The 25,458-nt window shown below is 34.4% G+C and overlaps 1 protein-coding gene across 14 annotated transcripts; it reads right to left on the bottom strand.

The window, feature by feature from the left end:
- Positions 1–5,660: 5,660 nt before the first annotated feature.
- On the bottom strand, positions 5,661–25,458 carry LOC147410725 (phosphopantetheine adenylyltransferase-like). Of its 14 annotated transcripts, XM_086439492.1 has the most exons (13): positions 25,021–25,457; positions 24,499–24,551; positions 21,549–21,701; positions 19,560–19,685; positions 18,873–18,924; positions 17,009–17,053; positions 15,179–15,415; positions 11,615–11,749; positions 11,302–11,373; positions 11,141–11,200; positions 8,107–8,201; positions 6,509–6,578; positions 5,661–6,222 (listed from the first exon to the last, which is right to left on the bottom strand). In XM_086439492.1, exons 7-13 carry the CDS (start codon positions 15,212–15,214, stop codon positions 6,085–6,087), a joined length of 606 nt encoding a protein of 201 aa, XP_086295618.1. In that variant the 5' UTR covers positions 15,215–15,415; positions 17,009–17,053; positions 18,873–18,924; positions 19,560–19,685; positions 21,549–21,701; positions 24,499–24,551; positions 25,021–25,457; the 3' UTR covers positions 5,661–6,084. The 14 variants fall into 14 exon arrangements, with proteins under 14 accessions (XP_086295618.1, XP_086295636.1, XP_086295577.1 ...); XM_086439510.1 differs by lacking the exon at positions 24,499–24,551 and having other exon boundaries at positions 11,335–11,373; positions 25,021–25,458; XM_086439451.1 differs by lacking the exon at positions 24,499–24,551.

Raw genomic sequence — 25,458 nt, 5'->3', positions numbered from 1 at the left:
TAAATAGAGTTAGTGTTTAATTAGAATTACATTAGATAGTTTTATAGTTTAATTAGAATTTTATTTGATAGTTTTAGAGTTTAATAATAGATAGTTTTAGAGTTTAATTAGGTTTCTTTTAGATAGTTTTAGAGTTTAATTAGAATTATATTAGGGTTTTGACTTTGGTCTTATTAGATTGATTTAGGATTTTGACTTAAGTCTCACTTGATTGACTTGACTTTAAGATTTTGACTTAAGTCTTACTTGATTGACTTGAATTTATGGTTTTGACTTAAGTCTTACTTGATTGACTTGACTTTAAGATTTTGACTTAAGTCTTACTTGATTGACTTGAATTTTAATTAGAATTTCACTTTACATTAATTAATATTTTAATTATTAATTTCAGAATTTTTAATTATTAAAATTGTAAAATTATCATTTCGCCTTCAGAAAAAACTTTTTGCGTTTTAAGTTATTTTTTAATGTTGCAGAATGTTTTGAAATCGATTTTTCATAAGGAATTCAATGGGAATATTTTTTTTTTATCATTTATGAGGGGTATTTTTGTAATTTTGTCAAATTTTGTGAAAATTGGTGAAATGATTTCGATTTATTATTTTATGTGTTTGGAAGGATTTTTCTAAGCGTAATGTAGGCTCTAGTGATGTTTTGAGGTTAGGGGTATTTTGATAATTTGATAATTTTTTAGTGATTTTTATCGTAAAACTTCTTTTTGTTTGAAAAATGATGATTTATATGTTTTTGGAGTCATATTTTCCTATCGTAACGTGGTTTCTACAGTTTTGTTAGTTTGAGATACCTCGTCCGAATTTCTGAAACATATCTAGCAACAAAATATAGCAATGGAATAATCATCCATCATTTAAAACCGTTGCAATCGGGTTGACGAGTTGATTAATCAAGCAAGTACGAAAATGGGGTGTCTACACCCACAGATTCGTAGCTTATAACCACTCATCAATATGAATGTTAGCTAAGTCTTCACGTTCCTGGATTTTCTCTAGGAGACAAAGATCTTTTTTAAACAATGTGATTTTTGTGAAGATATCCTTATTTGGGGGTAGGACATTGATGCGTTCAAATAGTCGTATCTCATTACCCGTATGTCGAATTTTATTGTAACCTAGACCCAATCGTCTGTATAGAAAATACCTATGTTCTTGAGAAAAAAAGATTTTCTATTCGAACTTATCTTTCTTTCCGAAATGACAAATAGCGAAGAACTCCGCCCAAGCACCCGTTCTCATCGAAAACTCAAGATTTTTTACATTTTTTTAAACACATGTATTTCATTATCCATTCATCCTACGTATTCATAGCTATACCCACTCGTCCATACAGATGTTAGTTACGTCTCCATGTTCCTGAATTTTCTCTAAGAAAACAGGATGCTTTCCAAAAAATTTGATTTTCATGAAGGTGTATCCCTTTTTCGGGGCAGGACATCAATGCAATCAAATGGTTGTATCTCATCACCCGTATCTTGGATTTTATCGTAACTTACGCCTAATTGTCCATATCGAAAATACATACGTTTTCAGAGAAAAAGATTTTCGATTCAGACTCATATTCCTTCCTAAAAATGGCAACCTCTACCCAAGCACCTGTTTTAGTCAAAAATTCAAAAAATTTTACTTTTTTTTTAAATGCTCGCATCTCATTGTCCATTCATCTTGTAGATTCGTAGCTTATAACCACTCATCTGTATGGATATTAGCTACATCTCTATGTTCCTCGATTTTCTCTAGGAGACAGGGACCTTTTCAAAAAATGTGATTTCAATGAAGATATCTTTTGGGGGGTAGGATTTCGTTGCGTTTAAATGGTTGTTTCTCATCACCTGTATGTCAGATTTTATCGTAACCTAGGCCCAATCGTCTATATTAAAAATTCCTACGTTCTTAAGAAGAAAGATTTTGTATTCAGACTCATCTTCCTTCTTGAAAACAACAAACAACCGGAAACTCCCCCCGAGCACCCATTCCCGTCAAAAACTCACAATTTTTTACTTTTTTTTAAACACTCGTATCTCATTGTCCATTCATCCTACAAATTCGTAGTTATACCCACTCTTCTTTACGGATGTTACTTACGTCTCCATGTTCTAAGATTTTTTCTAGGAGACCGAGATCCTTTCTAAAAAATGTGTTTTCCGTTATGGTATCCCTTTTTTGAAATAGGACGTTGATGCTTTTAAATGGTCGTATCTCATCACCCATATGTCAGATTTTATCGTAACCTACACCCAATCGTCCATATCAAAAATACCTACGTTTCAATTCGAAGTCATCTTCCTTCCAAAAAATAGCAAACAACCGGAAACTCCCCCCGAGCACCCATTCCCGTCAAAAACTCACAATTTTTTACTTTTTTTTAAACACTCGTATCTCATTGTCCATTCATCCTACAAATTCGTAGTTATACCCACTCTTCTTTACGGATGTTACTTACGTCTCCATGTTCTAAGATTTTTTCTAGGAGACCGAGATCCTTTCTAAAAAATGTGTTTTCCGTTATGGTATCCCTTTTTTGAAATAGGACGTTGATGCTTTTAAATGGTCGTATCTCATCACCCATATGTCAGATTTTATCGTAACCTACACCCAATCGTCCATATCAAAAATACCTACGTTTCAATTCGAAGTCATCTTCCTTCCAAAAAATAGCAAACAATGGGAAACTCCCCCCGAGCACCTGTTCTCATTGAAAACTCAAAAAAATTTATATTTTTTTTAAACATTCGTATCTCATTGTCCGTTCATCCCGCGAATTCGTAGCTTATACAAGGTTATTTCAATAAAGGTTTTCTTTTTCTGAGGTAGGACATCGATGTATTCAAATAGTCATATCGCATCACTCATCTGTGGGATTTAATCTTAACTTATGCCCACTCATTCGTATAAAAAATACCTACATATCTTGAGAATAAACATTTTTTATACGGATTAATCTTTTTTCACAAAAATGGCAAATAACGGGATATTCTGCGTGAGCGCCCCTTCTCGTCAAAAACTCAAAAACTTTTATGTTTTTTTAAACACTCGTATCTCTTTCTCGTTTATCTGACCGATTCATAGCTTATATCCACTCATCCGTATAGAAATTAGTTACGTATCCATCTTCTTGAATTTTCTCCCTGACTCTAGCATCTTCCCTGAAAAATGTGATTTCCATAAAGGTATCTATTTTTTGATGCATGAAATCGATGTATTCAAATGGTCATATCTCATCACCCATCTATTGGATTTAATCATAAAATACTCCAACTCGTCAGTATCGAAATGACCTACATTTTCTGAGAAGAACGATTTTAGATATGGATTCATCTTCCTTGCCAAAAATGGCAAACAATGGAATATTTCACGCGAGCGCCCGTTCTCAACAAAACTAGAAAATTTTACTTTTTTTTTAAAACACTCATATCTCCTTGCCCGTTCATCCAACCAATTCATAGATTATATCCACTCGTCCGTATAAAAGTTAGCTACATTCCCATATTCTTGGATTTTCTACCTAAGATCTCCCAAAAAATGTGATTTTCGTGAAGGTATCCCTTTTCTAAGGTAGGACCTCAATACATTCAAATGATCATATCTCATCACTCATCTATGGCATTTAATCTTAACTTTTATCTACTTATCCGTATTGAAAATACCTACATTTCCTGAGAGGAAAGGTTTTTGGTACATATTTATCTTCCTTATCGAAAATAGCAAACAACGGAATATTCTGCTCGAGCACCCATTCTCATTGAAAATTAGAAAAATTTTCCATTTTTTATACGCTCGTATCTCTTAATCGTTCATCTAACCGATTTGTAGCTTATATCTACTCGTCCTTTCCTAAGTTAGCTATGTCTCCATGTTCCTAGATTTTCTCCCTAAAATCGGCATGCTTCAAGAAAAATGTGATTTCCATGGTTGGGCATCGATGCATTCAAATGGTCATACCTCATCACTCATCTTTGGGATTTAATCGTGATTTATGCCCACTCGTCCGTATTGAAAATACCTACGTTTCCTAAGAGAAAGATTTTTGGTACAGATTCATCTTCCTTCCCAAAAATGGTAAACAACGGGATACTCTGTGCAAGCACCTGTTCTTGTCAAAAACTTGAAAACGTTTACGTTTTTTTAAACGCTTGTATCTTCTTGCTCGTTCATCTGATCGATTTGTAGCTTATATCTACTCGTCCGTACAGAAGCTAGCCAAGTCTCTATGTTATTGAATTTTTTCCCTGTTACCGGTATCTTTTCTGAAAAATGTGATTTCATAAAAGATATCCCTTTTTCCAAAGCTGAATATACATGCATTGAAATGGTCATATCTCATCACTCGTCTTTGGAATTTAATCATAACTTACACCTACTCGTCTATATCGAAAATACCTACGATTCTCTAGAAGAAAGATTTTTGGTACGGATTCATCTCTTCCTGTTCTCATACACTTGGACTTGGGAACATCTATTTATGTCATATGTCATCTTCTCTGGCAACTCCTTTGATCATCTTCTCTCCCTCCCCCCCCCCCCCCCTCTGGCAACTCCTTTGATCATCTTCTCTCTCTCTCTCTCTCTCTCTCTCTCTCTCTCTCTCTCTCTCTCTCTCTCTCTGTATCCCATCTTCAACCTCAAGTCAAATAGAATCGCTGGATTTCTCTCCAAGAAAAAAAAAATTCTTTTTTTTTTAAAATCTCCCATCAATCCATTTTTAAGCTACTCCTCTTTCCATTTTAAAGTTAAATCCAAAAATGATGGGGAAATTTTTACATAATTTTTAAATATTTTTTAGGGTTTTGATTCAGATTTATTCAAATCACGTTTAGTTAACGAATCAGATATTATCCGATAAGGTACTCAGGTTCGAATTTGGGTGTTATGTAATGGTATCTATCAAATATTGGATTCGAATTCGGATAACAGAAAAGAATTTCAGATTCAAATGTCCCTCCATTCTATTTGATTAGTCTCCATTTACAACCCTAATGAGATACAAGCGTTTAAAAAATAGTAAGTTTTTTAGTTTTAGATGAGAACAAGGTGCCCATGGGTCATATCACGTTGCTTGTTGTTGGGAAGGATGGTAAATGGTAGGGATTTCCAAAAATGTTTGTCTAGAAGTTTTATATACCAGTCACTATAAAATAAAATTGATCTGTAAAGAATTGTTTTTCGCCTTATCTCGGTAGCCTATTTGAGGAGCGCCTCAAACGTGTAAGTTACGGTTAGAAAAGTCAAAAAATTGTCCAAAGTTGGCCTTGATTGAGGTATTAAGATTGTGGCCTACATTGCAATAAGCCAAACTAACATGAACCACGAGTATAGAAAGGCAACAATGCTAGGCACCACTACCCAGGACGAGTCGAGAGCACCACATATCAATTGCGAAAAACGAAGTCACAAGCTATGCAGGTCTTTCACAAATGAGCAGCGACATGTCCTCTCCAATTTTCTCATCAAATGTCAAAACTTACTTAGAACTCGTAAGTTTTATGTATTATGAAAAGCCTGAATGGGATTTGAGGAAAGAGAGAATTAATAAATTGAACGATGTAAAAGAATTCCATGACCGTATAGGGTATATCCCACTATCTTCTACATATATTTTAAAAAGGTGTATGTGGTGTGGAAATTTTAGATGAAAGCAGACCAGACTCCCAAGAAAAATGCAACTCTAAAAAAATTATTTTAAATCCCTATAAAACAATAAACTCCAAGAAAATTTTTGTTTTCCCTCTTATCTCAACATCCTGTTGGAAAGCCTCAACCTAGAAAAGTCCAAAAAGATAAAAGTTGAGTGATAAAATTCTAATGTATGTCATTCATTATTCCTTCCACCAATCCATGGACTTGAGTAACATGGGCACTATTCCTGACAATTTGCAACTTATTTCGCTTTCCATTCTTGCCAATGAAGTGGTTTTGCTCCACCTGAGTCAAGTTTTCAGAAACACTTTGAACCAAACACCTCTCATCATTAAAATCAAGGACTTAAGTTATTCTTCCACCTCCGGCCCACTGTGTGCACCACACTGCCCCAACATCTCCTCCCTAATCACACGCATGTAAACTGCTTAGCTTAGCTGTTTGTTGGTTCCTGAGGATACGTTGTATTGTTCTGGTGCTGCTTGGATTTCTCAGCATCAAGTCTCCTCAATGTAGTTGAACTCAGCTTTTCACCACTCATTTCTTCAGACAAAAGTTCCACTACCTCGATCTGTGAGAAAACCGACAAGTAAACGGATGGATCAAATTTAGGCCACATTTGGAAATATGAATTGTGTGGAGTTGCATGAACTCAAGATTCTTTAGTGATTCATTTTGTATCAATACATTTTACTTCACAGCAATATTGCATTTCCAGAGAATAAACTTGGACCTCAGAAAATTGATGTTTGACTTGTGATGTCGTTTCACAAATAAAAGTAAATTGGCATTCAACCTAAGGGTGATCTTACAAACAATATGGATTTAATATGAACAACGGAACTCAAAATTGGTACCTTCAATGGAGGCAAACATCTCTCAGCTCTCTGCTTGTTGACTGACAATCCTCCACCCAAAGTTTCTTTGCTGGATGCCAATGTAAACTCAAAAATAACAGTATATGAAAATGAATAACTCCCAAGTGAAGGAAAAAAAAAACTACAAAAAATTTCCACGAAACCAGGTACAACTAACAAGAACATTTTCCTTTGCCCTATGCTAAAAAAGACAGATTTTCAGGCATGCCCCATTTTTGAGACTGATTATTCTTGGAGGGGCCTTATCCACAAAAAGCAGGCTATCCTAAACATCTAGCCTTTATTTAAATGGCTAAAATGGACAGGATTATCTGTTCTATGTGAGAAGACACCACTACCAAAGTAGAATATAGGTCAACAGCTATGACGGCTTGAGAATGCAAGTAGTTCATGGAGTTGATGCTGGACATCAATCAAACAACAAAGAGACTATTCTGCTGAGCTCTACAGTGGCATTTACAATTCGGTAGGCACGGAATCCAGTGTGTTCCATGCACCCACTGAGCGAACACTTAGAAATGCATCCACACTTGATGCAAGAAAAGGTGCAAAAAAGTGATATTAGCCTTTTACTTAATATGAAGGAACAGGTGGAAAACATCATTATGAAGAGACTGTCATTTCCAAAGTTCTCTCTTTTTCTTTTTTATAATTATAAATTTTATTGAGTAAAGAAGAGTAATACAACCGTCGGCCAAGATGCCCAACGAAGCAAAGCAAAAGCACCTAAAATTACAAATACAATCCCATCTAAAAACAAAATCCTCGAAGAACAATCCTTTGAATTTCGGGCACATCTTACACCAAAAGAAACCCAACCCAATATATTCAAGATTATATTCAGAGATGAACTCAGCATGATGAGAAGAAAGTCAATGTTCACAGAAAGTGTTAATAAGTCAACTGTCGACTCTCATGCACACAAGTTGGCAGTATATTCTCTCCTTGGTCTTCCATTATTCGTTTTCCTCTTGGTTTGCTTAGTTGTTGTTTTGGTCATACGTATGAGATACTATACTTATTTGTTGGTTTTCACTGTGCCAAACTCGACATTCATCAGTCCTCCATCCACATTAAATATTGGATCATTACTATTTCATGATTGCCAATACAACTACCCAAAAACTTATCTTTTTCTCTCCTTTTCCTGGTCTTCCCTAACATAAGCTTGTGTTTAGACATGTGTCTATTTCAAGGTTAATAAGATATTCTGACTGGACGTTGCAAGTAAACCATGATTTAGCTTTATAGCTTCTTTGGTTGGTTTCCCTTAAACAAGCCTGACTTAAGTGAAGCATTGAGTTCAAGGATGATAAGATATTTTAACAGGACAATGCAGTAAACCTCGCTTTGTCTATATCACACCATCTAAGCAATAAAGTTGCTTGCTTATAAAAAAATAAGTATGAGATAACGACTGGGATACTATGATAAATATATATATATATATAATATATATATATATATATATATATATATATATATAATATATATATATATATATATAAATGGAGACAGTTTAGGAAATGCAAAGGGCATAGACAGTCGTCATTGCATAATGGGAATTCTATATGTACCTGACAATAATAGCATCCAACTTTTCATCGACAATTGATGGGCCATAAGGATCCGTAATAGGTTCCACTTGCACTGTCAATCCTGGTTTAATGGACTGGAATAATGATCCAAGGCAAAAAAAAAAAAAAATCAAGTCGTGGTTAAGTACGTAAGTACTATAGCACATATGCCTTTGCGTATGAGCAATGGATATGTTTATGCTGAGAATAATGCTAGTATATGAACAAATACATAAAATATAGGAATTGAAGTCTTAAAGAACATGCAAAGGTCTGGTTATACATCCTAAATCAAGTTATTGTTTTAGGAACATGTACCTAAATATGTATTATTAGTTAACTTCAGGCACCACATTAAAGATTGCAAATGCATGTTTGATCCAGATGCAATTTATACTATATCCATAATAACTTCCCTTTAACAATATCAGAGATCATGTATGGCATTGGACAATATAAAGATCCCATGAAAAGGCTAGGAAAGAATATGCGACCTTCAAGCTTTAACAGAAGAAAAGCATGTCTGTAAGACTGTCTATAAGACCTCAATGTTGAGTTTAGTCCCACATTGGACACTCATTGCCTTCTCTCTCATTAGATTCTGGGCCCCAAAAACTCTGCCAAATTGTTTTGAGTTGAACCCCCAAACTTATCATGGTATTAGAGAAGGTTTTTCTCTCCTCCACGTCACCCAGTTCACATCTCCACGTCTCCACGTGTTTTGGCCAGTCCGGCCCACACGTGCGTGAGGGTGTTTAGTTTAGTCCCACATCAGACACTCATTGCCTTGTCTCTCTCCTTATAAAATCCTGGGCCACTCCACTCATTGCCAATTGGTTTTAAATTGGACCCCCAAACTTATCACTCCTTTTGTCCAATAATGAATGATACACTAGTTGCTTTACACCATTATATAGAATTAACATTGCACTCTTTCTCCATTGAAGTATAGCTCCCATGGACTTTTGCACAATTGTGTATTTTTAAAAATAATTGTGCACAACTAATCACAATATAATAACCATGTACACCACTAGTGCATATGCCTAAATCTCATATATGTAATTAACCATATAGTATCGGAATCCACATGAAAACATTCTAGATATAATATGTAAATCCTCTTATTTATCATTAGTTGGAGAAAATGGATTCCACACAACAAACACTAGGAATTTTAGAAAACCTACCTCAAGTCATTTACATCACAAAGTTTGCATATGTCTGACACATTCATCATGGTTAATCCACTCAGAGCTTTGGAAAGCATGCAGAACTTTTGAGGAATAATAAAGTTAAAATGAGTCATTAAACAATTAACCTAAAACTATAAGATCTGTTTGATTGTCCTGAATTTCATTTTCCATGGATTTCGAATTCCATTGGAAAATGAATTCCATTGTTGATTGCACTTAGGGAAATAGGAAAAAAACAGAAAGAATAAAAAAAAAAGGAGAGAGAGAGAGAGAGATGCTTGTTGAGTGTAGTGTTATCCGCCTCGACTCCTGGGTGTCACGAGCACACGTATCGTGCCCCAGTTTTACCCGTGACCCACTTATATTCATAGTTGTGCCTTCATCATTAGATCGGTCTTTCGGGGTAAATGGTTGTCAACAACGCTCAAACACATTCACCCTTGGCAGGAATTCCTTTTCCATAGTGTCTGGTCAGAAATCGCATTCCTGCCCAGACGGGAATTTGGCTTGTAGGTAAAGTTATAACCAAATGGTGGGAAATATTGATTTTCCATGAAAAACCATTTTCACACCCATTTCCCATCTGCATTCAAACAGACCCTAAGACAATAACATACATTGAAACAAACTTAATGTTATCATGTAATCAAAATAATTGATTTTCATTTTCCTTCCAAGAATCCAGCACATTAACAGAATATAAGCAATCTATCGTGTTATATTACAAAACCTGAATAAAAGACCAACCACAGAGAGGCTACTCCACAGAATTTCTTAAATATTGATGTAGCTAATCTGTAGCTTGATTGAATTAATATTATAAAAAAAAAAAAAGTAACAGAGAAATATATGGTTTTTATAAGAGAAAACACTAAGACACATTTTCAGCAAAGTATCTTTAGTGTATCTATCACCCCTCATCAGTAACCCTTGGGGATGTCAAGTCTATGGCATATACCTCCAGGTTTCAATGTTCAAAACCCTCCGAGGCCAGCACAAGCAATCGTTCAGATTGGTGAACCAAAAAATGGAAAAGCCTCAAGCTTGTGAAAACAAAAGTAGAAAGAGAGTTATAAGTCACGAAAGCTGCAGGGAAGAAGATGAGACTTCTTGTTCTTTGTTCTTTTATGAAATCTGTCTTTTAAAGGAAGGAACGAGTTCAAATAGACTCATGCACAAGAGATATATTCCTAGTAAAGAGGGCAAACGAACTCAAATAAAATGCTTAAGGGTAAAATGGTAAAAGAAATTATGAGAAAACAACAATAAAAATAAGGATGAATCACACAAATAAACAATATCTAAACAAGGACATAATTATAACAATAGAAACATAAGAAAAATTTTTATCTAAAAGAATAACGAGCATCCAGGCCCAAGGTTTTAATTCTAGGTCTTGAATCATCTGGAAACGAGACCCAGATGTCAAGGAACATCCAAAGAAGACAAGCCCAAGAAGTGTGATGCCACAAGACGCTGCTAAACAATATTATAAAAAATAATAATAAAAAATAATTATGCAAAGTTATAAAATACATAAATGAACAAAGATTTGGAAAAGGGACACACACTTTTGCGCACATATTTACCTATAATAATTAGTAAAGGAACACTTGAAAGCTATCACGCTATTGACCCGTCAATATGCATATTGTCATTTATTAATTTAAACAATCCTCACGATAATTGAAATGATTACTCAAGTACAGCTCAAAAAGAATGTTCTAATGTTTTTCGTTTCAAACAATATAACCAAATATATGTATATGTTTTTAATCTCCACAATATAACCAAATATATGTATATTTGTGTAAAAATGCAGGAGAAAGGAATTATACCTTGATGTAGTCCTTGACAGCCTTCATCCTCATCTCAATTGGTTCAATCAGGTGTGCTAGCTACAGGAAATCCAAACCAAATATTTGAACTAGCCATCCAGGATTTGTAATGAACATAAAAAAGAGGAACAAAAAGCATAATCCCAATGAAGGAACCTTGCCTTTTTCTTAACCAGCATTGGTCCCATACACACCCCAACAACTACTCTTTCCCTGGCAAGCTCTGCTGATGCCTAAAAATCATTTGAACAAACACCAAACAGAAGAAATAACATATTATATATCAAAGGAAAAAAAATGGAAACCAATGAATCTCAATTACATGATTTGAATATGACATTCAAGTTCTCAAGGGAAAGAGGAAGTGACAAGAGTGATATTTTCATATAACCAAGAATAAGAAAAGACTACAGCAAAAAGGCATATGCCGCACAAAAGAAAATGCAAATTAAAACTAAAAAATTTGAAAGAAACCTTCAAAAGGAAACGATGACCATCATGTAATCGATCAAAAGTTCCCCCAAGTACAACTGCACCATAAGAAGATCCAGGAGCATCCAAGGAACTTCTCTCCAATCCAAAGGTCAGCTCATCAGTAGCCATGCCACACTGCATATAGTTTCCATTATAAAAAAAAATTGACAAAGCAAATTCAATTTCTATTCCACAAAAGAAAATAAAATCAAACATCAGTGGATAAAGAGAGATAAAAGTGTATAAAACACAGCTGCAAGTTTAAGTAAAATTTGATTCTCTATCAGTATAATTAGACCCATTAGAAAGCCCACAGAATAACATGACAGTGAAGGAGAAAGAGAGGCTTTGAACTCAAGACCTCGGCTTCCTAAGGTATGGTCCTGGCCATCTCACCAACCCTTGGATGGTTAGAAAGTTAAAGCATTCACAAGAAAAAGTTGTTAATTGCATTTGATGCTAAAATTTACATAAACGTCCATGAAAACACAAATTGTGTTCCCAAACGAAGTAAGTGGTGAAAAAAATGACTTAAGATTATTCTTATTTTAATTGTTCTTTTTGACAGAAGTATCTTTAATGATGAACATTTTCTTCTGATCGTGAATTAAGTGTTCCTTAACCTCTCTGAAAGTGCAAAACACTTTAAAACAATCCCCAATTTATCCCTTGCTATCAAGTAGGGAAAAATAATATGACATACCCTTAACATCAATCTAACATTGAAAACAAATATAAAAGGAAAAATATGAAAACAAGCATGCTATCAAGTGAAGAATTTTCACTGAAGAAGTGAAAAATGCTACGATACCAACAATGCAAACATTTAAAAAAGAGGTTTTTTCCTCTTATTTTCAATTTACTGATTCAAGGAACATAGAGAGGGTTTCAAAATGAAAAATGCATCTCTGTTAGCACAACCCAACAAATACATAACCAGTAAAACAATAAAGAAAAATAGGGTGTTTTCCTCTTCTCTACATTTACAGGTTCAACTCTCCTATTGAGGGTGTCAAAAAACTTTAATCTAGAAATGAAAATAAGAACTTTAATCCAGGGAACCATTCCTCTTGACTTTTTGCTAGGTTTCTAATATCAATGGGTTCGCAATGTTGGAGTGCAACAGAGGGATGGTGGTCGAAACCGCATGGCCTGCACTCACCAAGTAACCTTCACCAGAAGAGCAGACATCAATGATCGGAACATGCACGATAGGGTCACAGATTAAAGGTGTGAAGGTTGGAATATGCTGTGAACTTGGACCTGTGATGAAAGAAGAGATGAGAAGTGATACTTGAATCACTGGATCTGGCAGGAAAGCTGGGAAATCCAATGATGGAACATCGGCCAGATTGAGAGGTGGCTTCAGTGGGGCTAATGAATTTGAGGACCTCACAGCTGATAATAAAGACAATAATGGTGGGAGAGACAGAGAGTCGACCCATGAGGTTGGTTGATGTGGGGGTGTTACTGCATGTTGAAGGGTTGACATGGAAGGGGGGTACCAACAGTAGTAGGGGGAGAATAGAAGAGAATCGGTGACGGGAACTTCGGACATTGGAAGTCTGAGTGATAATGGATTTGAAAAGGATGGGCAAGCAGGCTTTCCAAGAGATTCAAGGAAGCTCAGAGACGAGGGATGGGGTTCACTGACTTTTGAGACTGCACTACTCACCTTCATCATTTCCTTATGTTTTAATTCTTCTTTAAAAAGCTCCATTTCAGATTCTATGATTTTTTTTTCCAAATCTGTTTAGGCCCTCTGTTTCAGATCTATTTTGGATTTGCTCCCATGTCTTACTCATCCAAACCTCCTAATTTTCCTATCTTTTGTGTTTTGTTTTGTTTCTAAATCTATAAATTCTCTTTGATTTTCTATCCTTTTATGTTTTAAATCTTCTAAATCTATTTTATTCTTTTACGAATTACAAATTTTTATCTCTTTTTTCTTTTCCAATTTCTGCAATGGTGCCTCTGTTGGCTGTTTTACTCAACCATTCATTATCTTCAGAAATTGATTGGTTGTTGAAAAATGCAATTTCTTTCATCCCCCTCTCTCCTGTATTGCTTTCACATATATCCAATTGTTCCTTCAATCTCGCTTTCACACATATCAGTCTTGCATGTGTTCTACAAGCTAGACAGCGGCCACCATATCCAATGTTTCCACACTTCACCCCGCTCATGTTAACAGTCACCATATCGCTCTTTGTTGTAATTCCCTCTTCATCTCACTATTTTCTTCAACTCATTTTCACCCTTTTTTTTCTTTGTGCCAACACAGCAACAAAAGCATGCTACTTCCATCTTCATGTCCACCAATCCATATCACTATTGTTTCACCCTTGAGAGTTACAGATGGAAAAAGCAAATGATTCAATTCTTCTCTATCTGAGGATGGCGAAGCCCCACCTAAGAAGGTTGAACCCAACAAGAAAAGACCTATAAGATCTGCTACCAAGACACCTAATCCCGCAAAGAAGGCTAAATCAGATACACCTCATGCCACTGACAGCCACTTCATATCTCTATTTTCCACTCATCCTATATCGCTATTTTCCCTCTGGCCTCACCATCCCGCTAAAATATGTTGCTCCTTCCATGCCAACATATATCGCTATCACTCTGTACCGAAATACATGTCGCTTTCTTCCTTTCCCCATATCGCTTTCCCCTGCTACTTCATATCGCTGTCTTCACTTCCCCTTCAACTTACCTTCACAAATGATAATGACATCCAGTTGCCCACAGCAGGACCAGTCAACACGACCACTTCCTACTGTCACGACTTTCAGTTGCTCCCATCTCTCTTCTCTTCACTAGAAAATAAAGCTCAATTGATTGCTACCAGCTCCGCCATCTCGCTATCATGCCCCATCCCAAATTGTTATCCCTTCTACCATCTCTTCAATAACCTTAGAGATGAGGGATGAGCTTTTTAAAGAAGAATTAAAACATAAACATAGATGGGGGTGGAAGAAGAACAGAGCGAAGTGATGAAGGTGAAGGAGGGTCGGCCATTGGAAGAGCAGGAGAGTGAGGTTATTGGTCGTTAGGCTGTGTGCGCACCTCCACGTCAGAAATGTGAGAATCACAGTAAATCCCAATGTCACCCCAGGATTTTCCTTGCTTTCTAGCCTCTTTACTCGATAAGTCACCTCAACCATATGAAATAGTTCATTTTTCAAGGATTTGTAAATAATTGATAAGAGTAAAGTAGAAGTGAACTAAAGTAGCACCACAAGCATACAACATCATTAACCGTTTAATTCAATTACACAAGAAGTCAAATTGATAGAATAATACATCTAGTTTTATTTTATCTTTTACTCTTTTTTTTCTTCTAGTGTTGGGTCTGTTAATTTCGGTTTCATAACAAGCACTTCAACAAATCCAAACTATTCGAGCATAATAGGTTTTGTTTTAGCTAATTCATATTGAAACCTGACAAGAACTGAACCAATAATAGGTTTTGGGAAAACTTGCTAAAAAATATTCAGAGAATTTACACATAATGTTTTTGGGTTTCTTACGAAACTCAAAAGTAAAATGCCAATGTTGTACCTGTGAAGAACTGCTGAGATTGGTGGAAGACCGCATTGGTGTTCGAGTAAAAAATTTTGATTGTTATAAAGTCTTATTCATCTATTCCACCACTTCCATCAACTTATCCACTCTATTATAAAGGATTGTTATCTCATACGCTAAGGCTTGCTAGTAAGGAATTGAAGCACGCACGAAAGTCTTGGAAACACCTAAACCCATTCCCCAAACACAATCCCGACTATCAGGACCACAAACCTGTACAAAAAATGTATCATATCAATACCTACTAACGAAATGATATCATAATATCAATGCCTACTACACGACATCATATCATAATTACAAAATATCCTGATCAAAATAATGCACATACAACAGCCACGGGGTTATAGTCTAGATCATTATGTTTATTAGAAGGGTCACTAGCAATCATTCTATTGATGGCCACCTGCAAAATAAATAATAATTAAGAAATATAAAAAATAACAACTATATTTTACTATGCATTTTATAACTATAGAGTACATCAACCATCACAAATGTTCTAGCTTCAATAATACGAGACAACTAACATTTTTTTTTTAATAACGATCATGAACAACTACAGCATCTGATAACCTCTAATAATAGGAAAAGAGATGCTGATAAAGAGTTGTGTGTGACTGCCCAACCAAAAGAACTCTATTAAGTTCAGTATTTCCAGTTAATTACTTAACGAAAAGGAATCAACCAACCATGTTAAGACCTAAGCATTCATGAACAAGTAAGCTGATTACTTAAAACTATTTTTATTTTATTAAAGTGCCACTCCCAACTAGTAGTTAGAAAAATTCAGAACAGAATCACGAACTCAATGAATCAGAATTGTTATGGCACAAAGAATGTAAAAGTAAAAGGACCACATAAAACCTGATTCTTTCATAACAACAACGTTCAGGTTTTCTCAACACCATCTATATCTAACTGTAGATGCAATCTCCCATTCCCATTGTTGGCAGCTAAAATCTGATCATTTAAATAGGCTAGCCGCTAATGGTCTGATCACGTAACAATATAGGGTAATAAACAACAACTCAGATGTCTCTTCTAGAGAATAACCCCAGCCTCCTAATCAACTAAGCCACTTCCACTAGATGGTACGGTGAAGCGGAAGGGAATAAACACTACAAGTGATAATAAATAAATAAAAGAGAAGCATAAACACTACAAGCGATAAAAAAGAGTAGCCTCACATTGAGGAAACAAACAGAAAAAAAAAAAAGTGGTTTGGTTCTATCAAAATATCTACTGTTTAGAATTCACGAGAATAAATAATTGTTCTCACCGTCTGTTGGCTCTTGGCGTGGCTGGCAATGTATATATCTATCCTGGTAATCTCCTTATGAGGATCTTTTTTACTCTATAAATGTAAATGAACAAGATATACGTATTTGATTCCTAACATGATATTGAACTTACCAATTCATCAGCAACCCAGGCTTGTCCCTTTCTACCAGAGGTATGAGTGTTTTTATTTTCTTGTCTAACACGCTTACCAGTCGCCCTCAGAGCTTGGCCCTCAAGTGTCTAATAGATGTCGACAAACCTCTCCCAATCTTTTTTTCTCACGTAATGGGATACATGTTTTTTCCTTTCCACATCCGTTAGATATTTATCATATACGTTCCGACGAAGGTTACTATTTCATTCTTTCCAACACAAGTTTGTTTTTTTGATTACCCAATTCTTATGCCACTTTCAAATTTCATAGGTATTTTGCAGAGAAAATTAAACAAGATGTGTTATATTTGTAACAAGTCATAGTTACAATTTACAAGTAAAAAACAAGAGAAATATGTATTAATGCACCTTTAGAGTAGAAGTGATGCATGTGATCTGTGAAGCCAAATCAATCTGCAAAAGATCCAATGCAATCAGCAACAATAACCACGCGATAATTAGGAAAACAAAAAACATAAGTGAAATAATATATTCGCAGACGACATAACCACCATAGTAAAAACCAACACACACACACACACATACACACACACAAAACCATAAGTGAAATTTATTTTACCTTTATTTATTTATTTTCAAGGAAAATATTTATTGATAAAAAAAAATCATAATCACAGGTTCTCAAAACAAATATGGCATTAAAAGAGTGACCAGGAAATGGAGAAGCTACTCCCCAACTAAACAACTCCATCGAAAAAATGAGATCCTTAAAGCAATCACCCCTAAACTCTTGGATGGACCAAAGACAAGAAAAAATAAGGATGCTTCAATTTTTGTGTAGTTCCATTGAACTCATTTAGCCCTCCACGTTGAAACTTTTGTTGTTCATTTTCTTCTTAATGGACTAAAAGATACTAGAAGGAAGCACCATTCAAAGGAATAGCACCCTAAGAACAGATCCCTTACCAACTACAATTTTATTCCACCTAATTCCAAATGCCAGAAAAATCCCCTCCCATATAACCCAAGGAAATGGGCAATGAAGTAGAAGTTGGTCAAGATGATCTCCAACAAGAATATTACTGTAGAAAAAAACTCCCTGCATATGACTAAATTTGTTCAATCCATTTGCCCTTACCAACAAAAAAACATTAAATTTTTTTATAAGACATATAGCATGTTTTTCTCTATAAATGTAGGAACAAGAAGAGTGGGGCTTACTCCCATAATTTGGTCTATGACCCATATGTCATTTCCATTGCTTTGAAAGAATAAAAACATTAAATAAATAAATAAAAAACTCATTATTGCATATTTATTTAATCAGAGCCACTTAAATCCTAATAACACCCCAAAATCATCATCTTAGGTCATTACCCACATATGACTAATTTTGCTTCACAAACACCCTTAACCACAAAAAGAAGGTAAAGCATCTCTAACCATAAATGGCTTTAAAATTTAGTGTATGTTTGGTAACACTTCTGAAGTCTGAATGGAGGTAGTCCACCTTTAAAATTCAGACTTTAGAAGTTTTATTTCCGTTTGTTTTGGTTCAGATTTCAGACTTCAGAACCAAAATTCAAAAGTTTTGAACAAACAATAGAGGGATGCTGAATGAAACTTCTGAAATCTGATTTTTTTTATTCTTAAAATACCCTCCTCAAAACCCTAATTTCTATCACTTATCATTTCTTTATACGAACCCTAAAACCCATATTTTTAGCTTTTCTACCTCTCCTTCCTCTACAACTGCATTATCAAAGTCTCTCCCCTTTTTCTCGTTTCGTGTTCGAAAACCCTATATTTTTATACGAACCCTAAAACCCTTATTTTTAACTTTTCTACCTCTCATTCCTCTACAACTGCATTGTCAAAGTCTCTCCCCTTTTTTCTCGTTTCGTGTTGGAAAACCCTATATTTTTATACGAACCCTAAAACCCTATATTTTTCAACTAGAAAATGAATGATTGTCTATTGTTTGAGTATTACCTTGTTGGAATATAATTTCTCAAGTATGAATTCAAATTAAAAACAATACTTTTGGGGTGTTTGATGTGTTAGAAATCGAAATTAAATGTGTGGATAGTTTCATTATGCATAACATGTTATGTTTTTCGATTAACAATTTATTAGAATTACAAAAGGGTAATATTGTCAAAATGGCCATTATGTTTTGAAATTCTATTTGTAACCAGAAACTTTTAAAAATAATAAATAAACAACTTTTCCAGAATAAGATTTCAGACTTCAGAAGTGTTACAAAACATACCCTTAAAGTGTGTAGAACAGGGCATGGGAAGAGCAATGATGCATAGAGAGCCCTATTGAAACAAATGTACCAAACAAGCAAAAATATGAGAGAGACAGATCAAAAAAAAAAAAGATAAAACTATCAATAGTTACTGCCACCAAATTTTTACAAACCACAAAAATAGATGGATCAGATCAAGCAATCAAGAAGTAAAAAAAAAATCACCCGAAGAAGATTCAGAAGATGTGCCTTCCTCTATTTCTTATATTTCTCTTCATGGATTCATCTTATATATATTAGGGCTGTCAACGGATAGTTATTGAATCCGATATAGCTCTAGGGCTCTATCAAAATTCAAATCCGGAAAAAAAAAAAAAATCACTGGTCTCCGATTTTGAATCCAATTAGATACCTATACTCAACATTTAAATTCGCATTCAGATTTCTGATAACTCGATTCAAATCCGATGCCATTATTTTCAACCTCAAGCCCAAACCCCTGATTTTTCACCAAGAAAGAGAGAGATGGATCCGAAGCTCATAGAGGTTTCGCAGTTGTTCGAGCGATTCAAATAAGTTTTTTATAAGAAACGATTTCAATACTTCCACGATTTCACGACTGACAGAATGGATTTATAGAGAGAAGAAAAAAAAAAAAAAAACCCTAAAAATAGTTTTATCTTCTGGTTTGAGAGAGAGAACTACCTGGAAAGTTTTTTCTGGAGAAGATACCGATCCAATCTCGCCTGGTTTCGTAACACTTTTGGATGAGATCGAAAACTTGCTGAAGACTCTAGAATCGGTGAGAGAGAAGATCGTAAATCTGAAACTCTAAATCGCGAAAGAGGAAATTGTGAGAGGAGATCGAAAATCCCAAACCCTAGAATCGTGAGAGAGGAAATCGAAAACAGAGTAAATTGGATTTGAGGTTTGAGATCTCAGATTCTAGGGTTTTTTTAGAAAAGAATATCGAATTGTTTTAATTATTCAATTGTTACTGCCACCAAATTTGAGGTTTGAGATCAAAGATTCTAGGGTTTTTTTTTTAGAGAAGAACATCGAATTGTTTTAATTATTCAATTGTTGCTGCCACTAGGGTCTGTTCTTTACAGAAGCTAGCTTCAGCTCCAGAAGCTGGCTTCTGGAAGAAGCAGAAGCCCGGAGCCTGAAAAACCACATCCAACAGAAGCTTATTCGTTACAGAAGCACAGAAGCCAAAAAAGCATGTTCGTTTGATAGCTTTTTATTACTGGATTCTGGTAAAATGACCAAAATACCCTTAATGTTGATAATGCACCCAGAATGCATAAAAAATAATCAAAATACCTTAATAAATATAAAATTACACCAAATATATATATATATTATAAAATTATAAAAATAATTATTTTTAATTTAAATAAATTTATAAAATTTATAATTCTATCAAAATTTCGACAACATCTCCTCTTAAAAATGGACATATGAAATTTTCCTGACAAAAAAAATACCTATATAATACAATGCATAATACATAATCTATCCTCCACGCAATATCTCATACACATTAACATTAAAAAAAAACCACATAATACGTACATCAACATGTTTTAAAACATTATACTTTATCATTGTTGAAAGATAAATGTTACTATTAACATTATAATAAAAAATGACCAGAATGCCTTAATAAATATATAATTACACTGAATATATATATAATAAATTTATATTATAAAATTATAAGAATAATTATTTTTAATTTAAATAAATTTATAAAGTTTATAATTCTATCAAAATTTCAGCAGTATCTCCTCTTAAAAATGGACATATGAAATTTTCCTGAAAAAGAAAATACCTGCATAGTACATAATCCAATATCTACATAATATCCCATACACAATCCAATATTCACATAACATCCCATACACATTAGCATTCCATACACAATCCAACCTCCACATAACATCTCAGTTACATTCCAACATCCACATAACATCCCATACACAAATCACAATGGTGAGTTTAAACCCAATTAAAATCAAACCCAACTTCAAAATATGGGTTAGAGGTTTTGGATTGAGCCACATTAGAAATGTGAGAATCGCACTAAATCCCAATGTCAACCCAACATTAGTGTTTAAAATAATATAATTGTTTTGACTCATTTAAAATAAGATAATTTGGATGAGTCAACTCGGTATTTTGAAGGGTGAGTAGAGATCGGTGTTTTAAAATTATTCTTCTAAGTTCTAACATATTAAAGTCAAGTGGTTTCATGGGCTTAGAAAAGTTAAATGTGCATTTGTTTTATATAGGGAATGGGCCTCCATGTTCCCCAAGTGATGGCCAAAAAAGTCAATGACCTTATGAAAATTATTGGTCCAAAAAATTCAACATATAGACTTGTACTCCATAGCCTAAAACTGAAAAGGAATATATACAAGTGTGCCGTCAGTTTATTAGGAATAAGTCTACAAAGTTATGGTTCATTTTTGTATCATAATGTCTCATTCAATTTTCTTAGATTTAACAAAGTGCCCAAGCATAGGAATCAGATTCAAAGGTAAGATAAGAAAGTGAAAAAGAAAAAACCAATTTACCAAAACATCCATGAAGCATGAAGACATAAAACATTCATAAAACCCAGTTACCAAGTACAAAAACCTTTAAAGCGATTTCAACACATTTCCAACAAAAACTTAGAGCTCATACCACTATAATAGTAGCATTTGGAGTTCAGGAAAGACTAATGGGTTCACCACACAATTGTTCCAGTTCACTCTCCAAAAGTTGTAACAAGTCTGCTTTTGTCGCCAATATATCCAAGCTTGACTACTCCTGTCCCAATCAAACCTTGATGGGCCACTTCATGAAAAACAGAATAAGAGAAATGAATAACTTCAGATATGGTGATAAGAAACAATAATGAAATATAAATCAGTCTTAGAACAGAAACCCCAGTAAAGAACATTTTTTAACTACGTAGTCACAAAACTATCTAAACACTAATAATGGGCAACAGCGCCTCATTAGCCAGTAGAAAACATGGAATCAACCAATTATAATAGGTGACAATGTTGCAACAAAGACCAAATTTACATCAAGTTGTAAATGGCATGGAACTACCCACTACTAAGAAACCAATAGACCTTGGCAGCAGTAATGTGCACAATCATGATCAAGATCGAAAAATGTGGCACAAAGGTGTTGGGTCAATTAGCAATAGCAATCAAATGAAAATGGTGTAGGTAGAACACAATTGTAGGTATTAGGAGAAAATGAGATCAACTTATGCATGTAAAAATAATACCAACAAAGGAGATGGCTAATATAAATAGTCCTCATGAACTCCAAGTTAGATTGAGTAACCATATCTAATACATAGGAGATAAGCAAAGCAAGCTTAAAGAAAAAAAAAAAAATCAAATTCAGGATAAAACTCATGGAATAAATGGAAAAGTACTACTCAAGAATGGGATGGTTAACATGTTGCATTCAAGTCTTGGTGATTTATCCAAAAAAATATAAGAGATAGGTCCCTTTGATATTTTCCTCCATCAAAAATATTTTACGAGGGTATGTTCTTGATGGGTTAATGGAACCTCAATTAGAGACTCAATATGACATAATTAATTTATTCTAATTAGTAGCAAATTCTGAAGAATGATTGGTTTTAACAGAAATGAGAACAGACCTCATGAGCTATAGCACAATGGATTATGATGTGATTAACCGATCATCATAAATTTACACAAGGAACAATGATTGACATAAATCATGCCCTACTTCATTAGGTTTTCAATGGTAATGATTATGTTTGCAACCACTGACTAAATGAAAAAAAAAATTTGATGGGAATTTTGATTGAGAATGGTATCCAATTAGGGAATTGTAAAAAGATTCAATTGAAAATACACTGTTCCTTGGACAATAGTTGGTCTTCATCCCAAGAAAAGATAATGACATGGGCCAATTATTCCAAAAGACCAGCCACCTAAGAAATTTCCCAATCATTAAAAGGGCAAGGTAAAAGCCAACATCCCAAGAGATCTCCTGCCAATTGCTTCATGAACCCCACAATAGGAAGATGTTTCACAGATAGTATGATGCACCACACCAGATATCTTCTCAAAATTGAACCCTACAGCCTCTTCTGATCTTAAACAATATTCTTTCCTAAACTCTAGCAAGATATTGCTAATTCCTTTCAAAATCCCACACCCAAAAGTAGGTGGATTGCCACAGTTCTATCCAAACAAACTCATCTCAAATTTACTATTAATGACTCTTCTCCACAAACTCTGATGCTCTACCCCAAACCACCATAACCTTTCAAAATAGGAACTCCACTTATCTCAAATAACTTGGTCTTTGACAAATTGACGAGGATTCCATAAACAAATACAAAACAACAGATCAGACCTTTAAAGAACCTAAACTGCTCTATGGAAGTAGCAAAAAATACTTGATTGTCAACCCAATCTGAAAGCCCATTAGAATCCCACACTCGACTTCTTTCCTCAAAAACCTTCCAAAGGCCTCCCACAATATTGACTAGGAGTGGTGAAAGGGGAGGTGCTCCTTGTTCAACCTCTCAAGATTTTGAAAAAGCTAGCTAGACTACCATTTATTAAGATAGAAAAGAATGTGGATGAAATACATTTCATAACCTACTGACTCCATTTGAACTGAATACTATCCTTCCCATCATATATTGCAACAAATCTTAAATTCTTAAACGACATGATCATAAGCATCCTCCAAATCGAGCTTACAAACCAAACCCCGACTTTTTTCCTCTAATGCTTAGGTTCATACATTCATTCGCAATCAAAGCCTCGTCTCAAATTTGTCTTCCTTTGATAAATGTGAGTTCTAAGTTTTAATATTATTAATAAATATAATATTTTTATTTATAAATAAACAAGCAAGAAATATTTCTATTTGAATAATTGCAAGCTTTGCAATAAATAACTATTTCACATTTATTAAAAATATAACTGAATACTACAAAATTTTATTTATGGGGCAACAATTTTCTTTACATATATTGCTAGTTAATATTCAAATTTATTTTTAAATGTTCCAATTATGTTGCATGCCAGCAACACTAAAGAGATACAAAAAGAGAAGAAATAAAATAAAGAACAAAAAGAAGGGAAAAAAATAGAAAATACAATTAATATATATCTTTTAAAATAAAAGGACTTAGACCCATAGCACAGAGACATACACCTTGGCACACACCTCAACCGTTTTTATGTTTCTTCCTTATGCTTCAGGGCATAAACCTCACACCTTTCAAAACACTGATCATCATAAGCTACTAGTTTATATTGCTAGACTGTTAGAAACTATACTCTGTTTTATGGTTAAGTAATAAATGGTGCACATAAACATAAAGAGCTACTGATCATATCTAAAAAACAAAACATTTCAGCATTCTTCATCATAGGCTTCATGGACAATGAGATGAATCCATTTCAGCATTTCAGCATTCTAAAAAGGAAAACATTTCAGCATTCTTCATCATAGGCTTCATGGACAGTGAGGTACTGATCATATCTGAAATGTGATCAGTACCTCACATTTCAGCATTCTAAAATATAGAACATTTATATGGAGTCAGAGGGTCCTAAAAAATTAAAAAAACCAAACTGACCATTTGTTAAGCCTTTTGAATTAGGCCAAAATCGAATTGTTCATCGATCATATCTGAAATGTGATCAATACCTCACATTTCAGCATTCTAAAAAACAGAACATTTATATAAGAAGTCCTAACAAAATAATTCAGAAGAAAGGGACATGGATGAACTAATTCAAAGAAGTCCTAACAAAAAGAAAAAAAAAAAAAAAAAACCAAATAAGAAAATCTAGGTTCAATGAGATGGAACTTTGAGATTGAAAATGATAAGTGTTCGTTCTTATCAATTTCTCGATCAACTCCATTCCAAGAGATTACATTGTAATCGATTCCAATAAAAAGGAATCCAAAACCAAGGTGGATACCCATTAACATAACACATATATCTCAAAAAAATCAGAAAAAAACTCTTAAAAATATAATCAATGAAAAACACCCAAAAACCAACATCAAAATTCTTTAAAAAATCCCTATAACAGAACTTAAATCAGATTTTTAAAAAAATTGGAAACTTGAAAGTGAGATGAAAGAAACTCACCTTTGTTCGATTTGAGAAACCCTAATGGCACAAATATATTTTGAAAGGCTGTAGAGAGTGGGAGAGACGTTGTGTGAGTAAAAGATTAGCTTGAGAGAGATGGAAGAGAAAAGATTGTCTCTTGCAATGAGTTTTCGGTTGAAGTAGAGTAGACGATGATCTTGGGGAAGAAGAAGAGACTACAGAGAGGAGTTGGCGGAGTTGATGAGTAATTTTGGGGAAGAAAAAGGGATTCGAGAGAGGAGTTGGGAGCTACAACGAGAGTGACGCCGTCTGTGCTCTCGTCTGTGCTGAAAATCGATCGAACGAAGTGTTTTAGGTCCGTACTTTCGTTGAAAATTCAAGAAAAGTTGAAGGTTATTTTGGTCATTACACCTAAACCGTTTTTCGGTGAACGGCTTTGCGCAGAAGCAAAATAGAAAAACCCCTCGTTGGCGA

This window comes from Akebia trifoliata, chromosome 1, assembly GCF_017979445.1.
Source record: "Akebia trifoliata isolate Shusen 1 chromosome 1, ASM1797944v1, whole genome shotgun sequence".
Classification (NCBI taxonomy): Eukaryota; Viridiplantae; Streptophyta; class Magnoliopsida; order Ranunculales; family Lardizabalaceae; genus Akebia; species Akebia trifoliata.
Note: the sequence above shows the minus strand (reverse complement) of the source record. Positions and strands in the feature narration are given on the sequence as shown.

What these genes read in the sequence shown, in the direction of transcription:
- LOC147410725 (XM_086439492.1), bottom strand. Translation starts at nt 15,214, where the DNA reads ATGCGGTCTTCCACCAATCTCAGCAGTTCTTCACAG. An exon ending in CAATGCTGGTTAAGAAAAAG is followed by an intron (nt 11,201 to 11,301) that starts GCAAGGTTCCTT and finishes GATTTCCTGTAG; the next exon opens with CTAGCACACCTGATTGAACC. An exon ending in CTGTCAAGGACTACATCAAG is followed by an intron (nt 8,202 to 11,140) that starts GTATAATTCCTT and finishes TCATTATTCCAG; the next exon opens with TCCATTAAACCAGGATTGAC.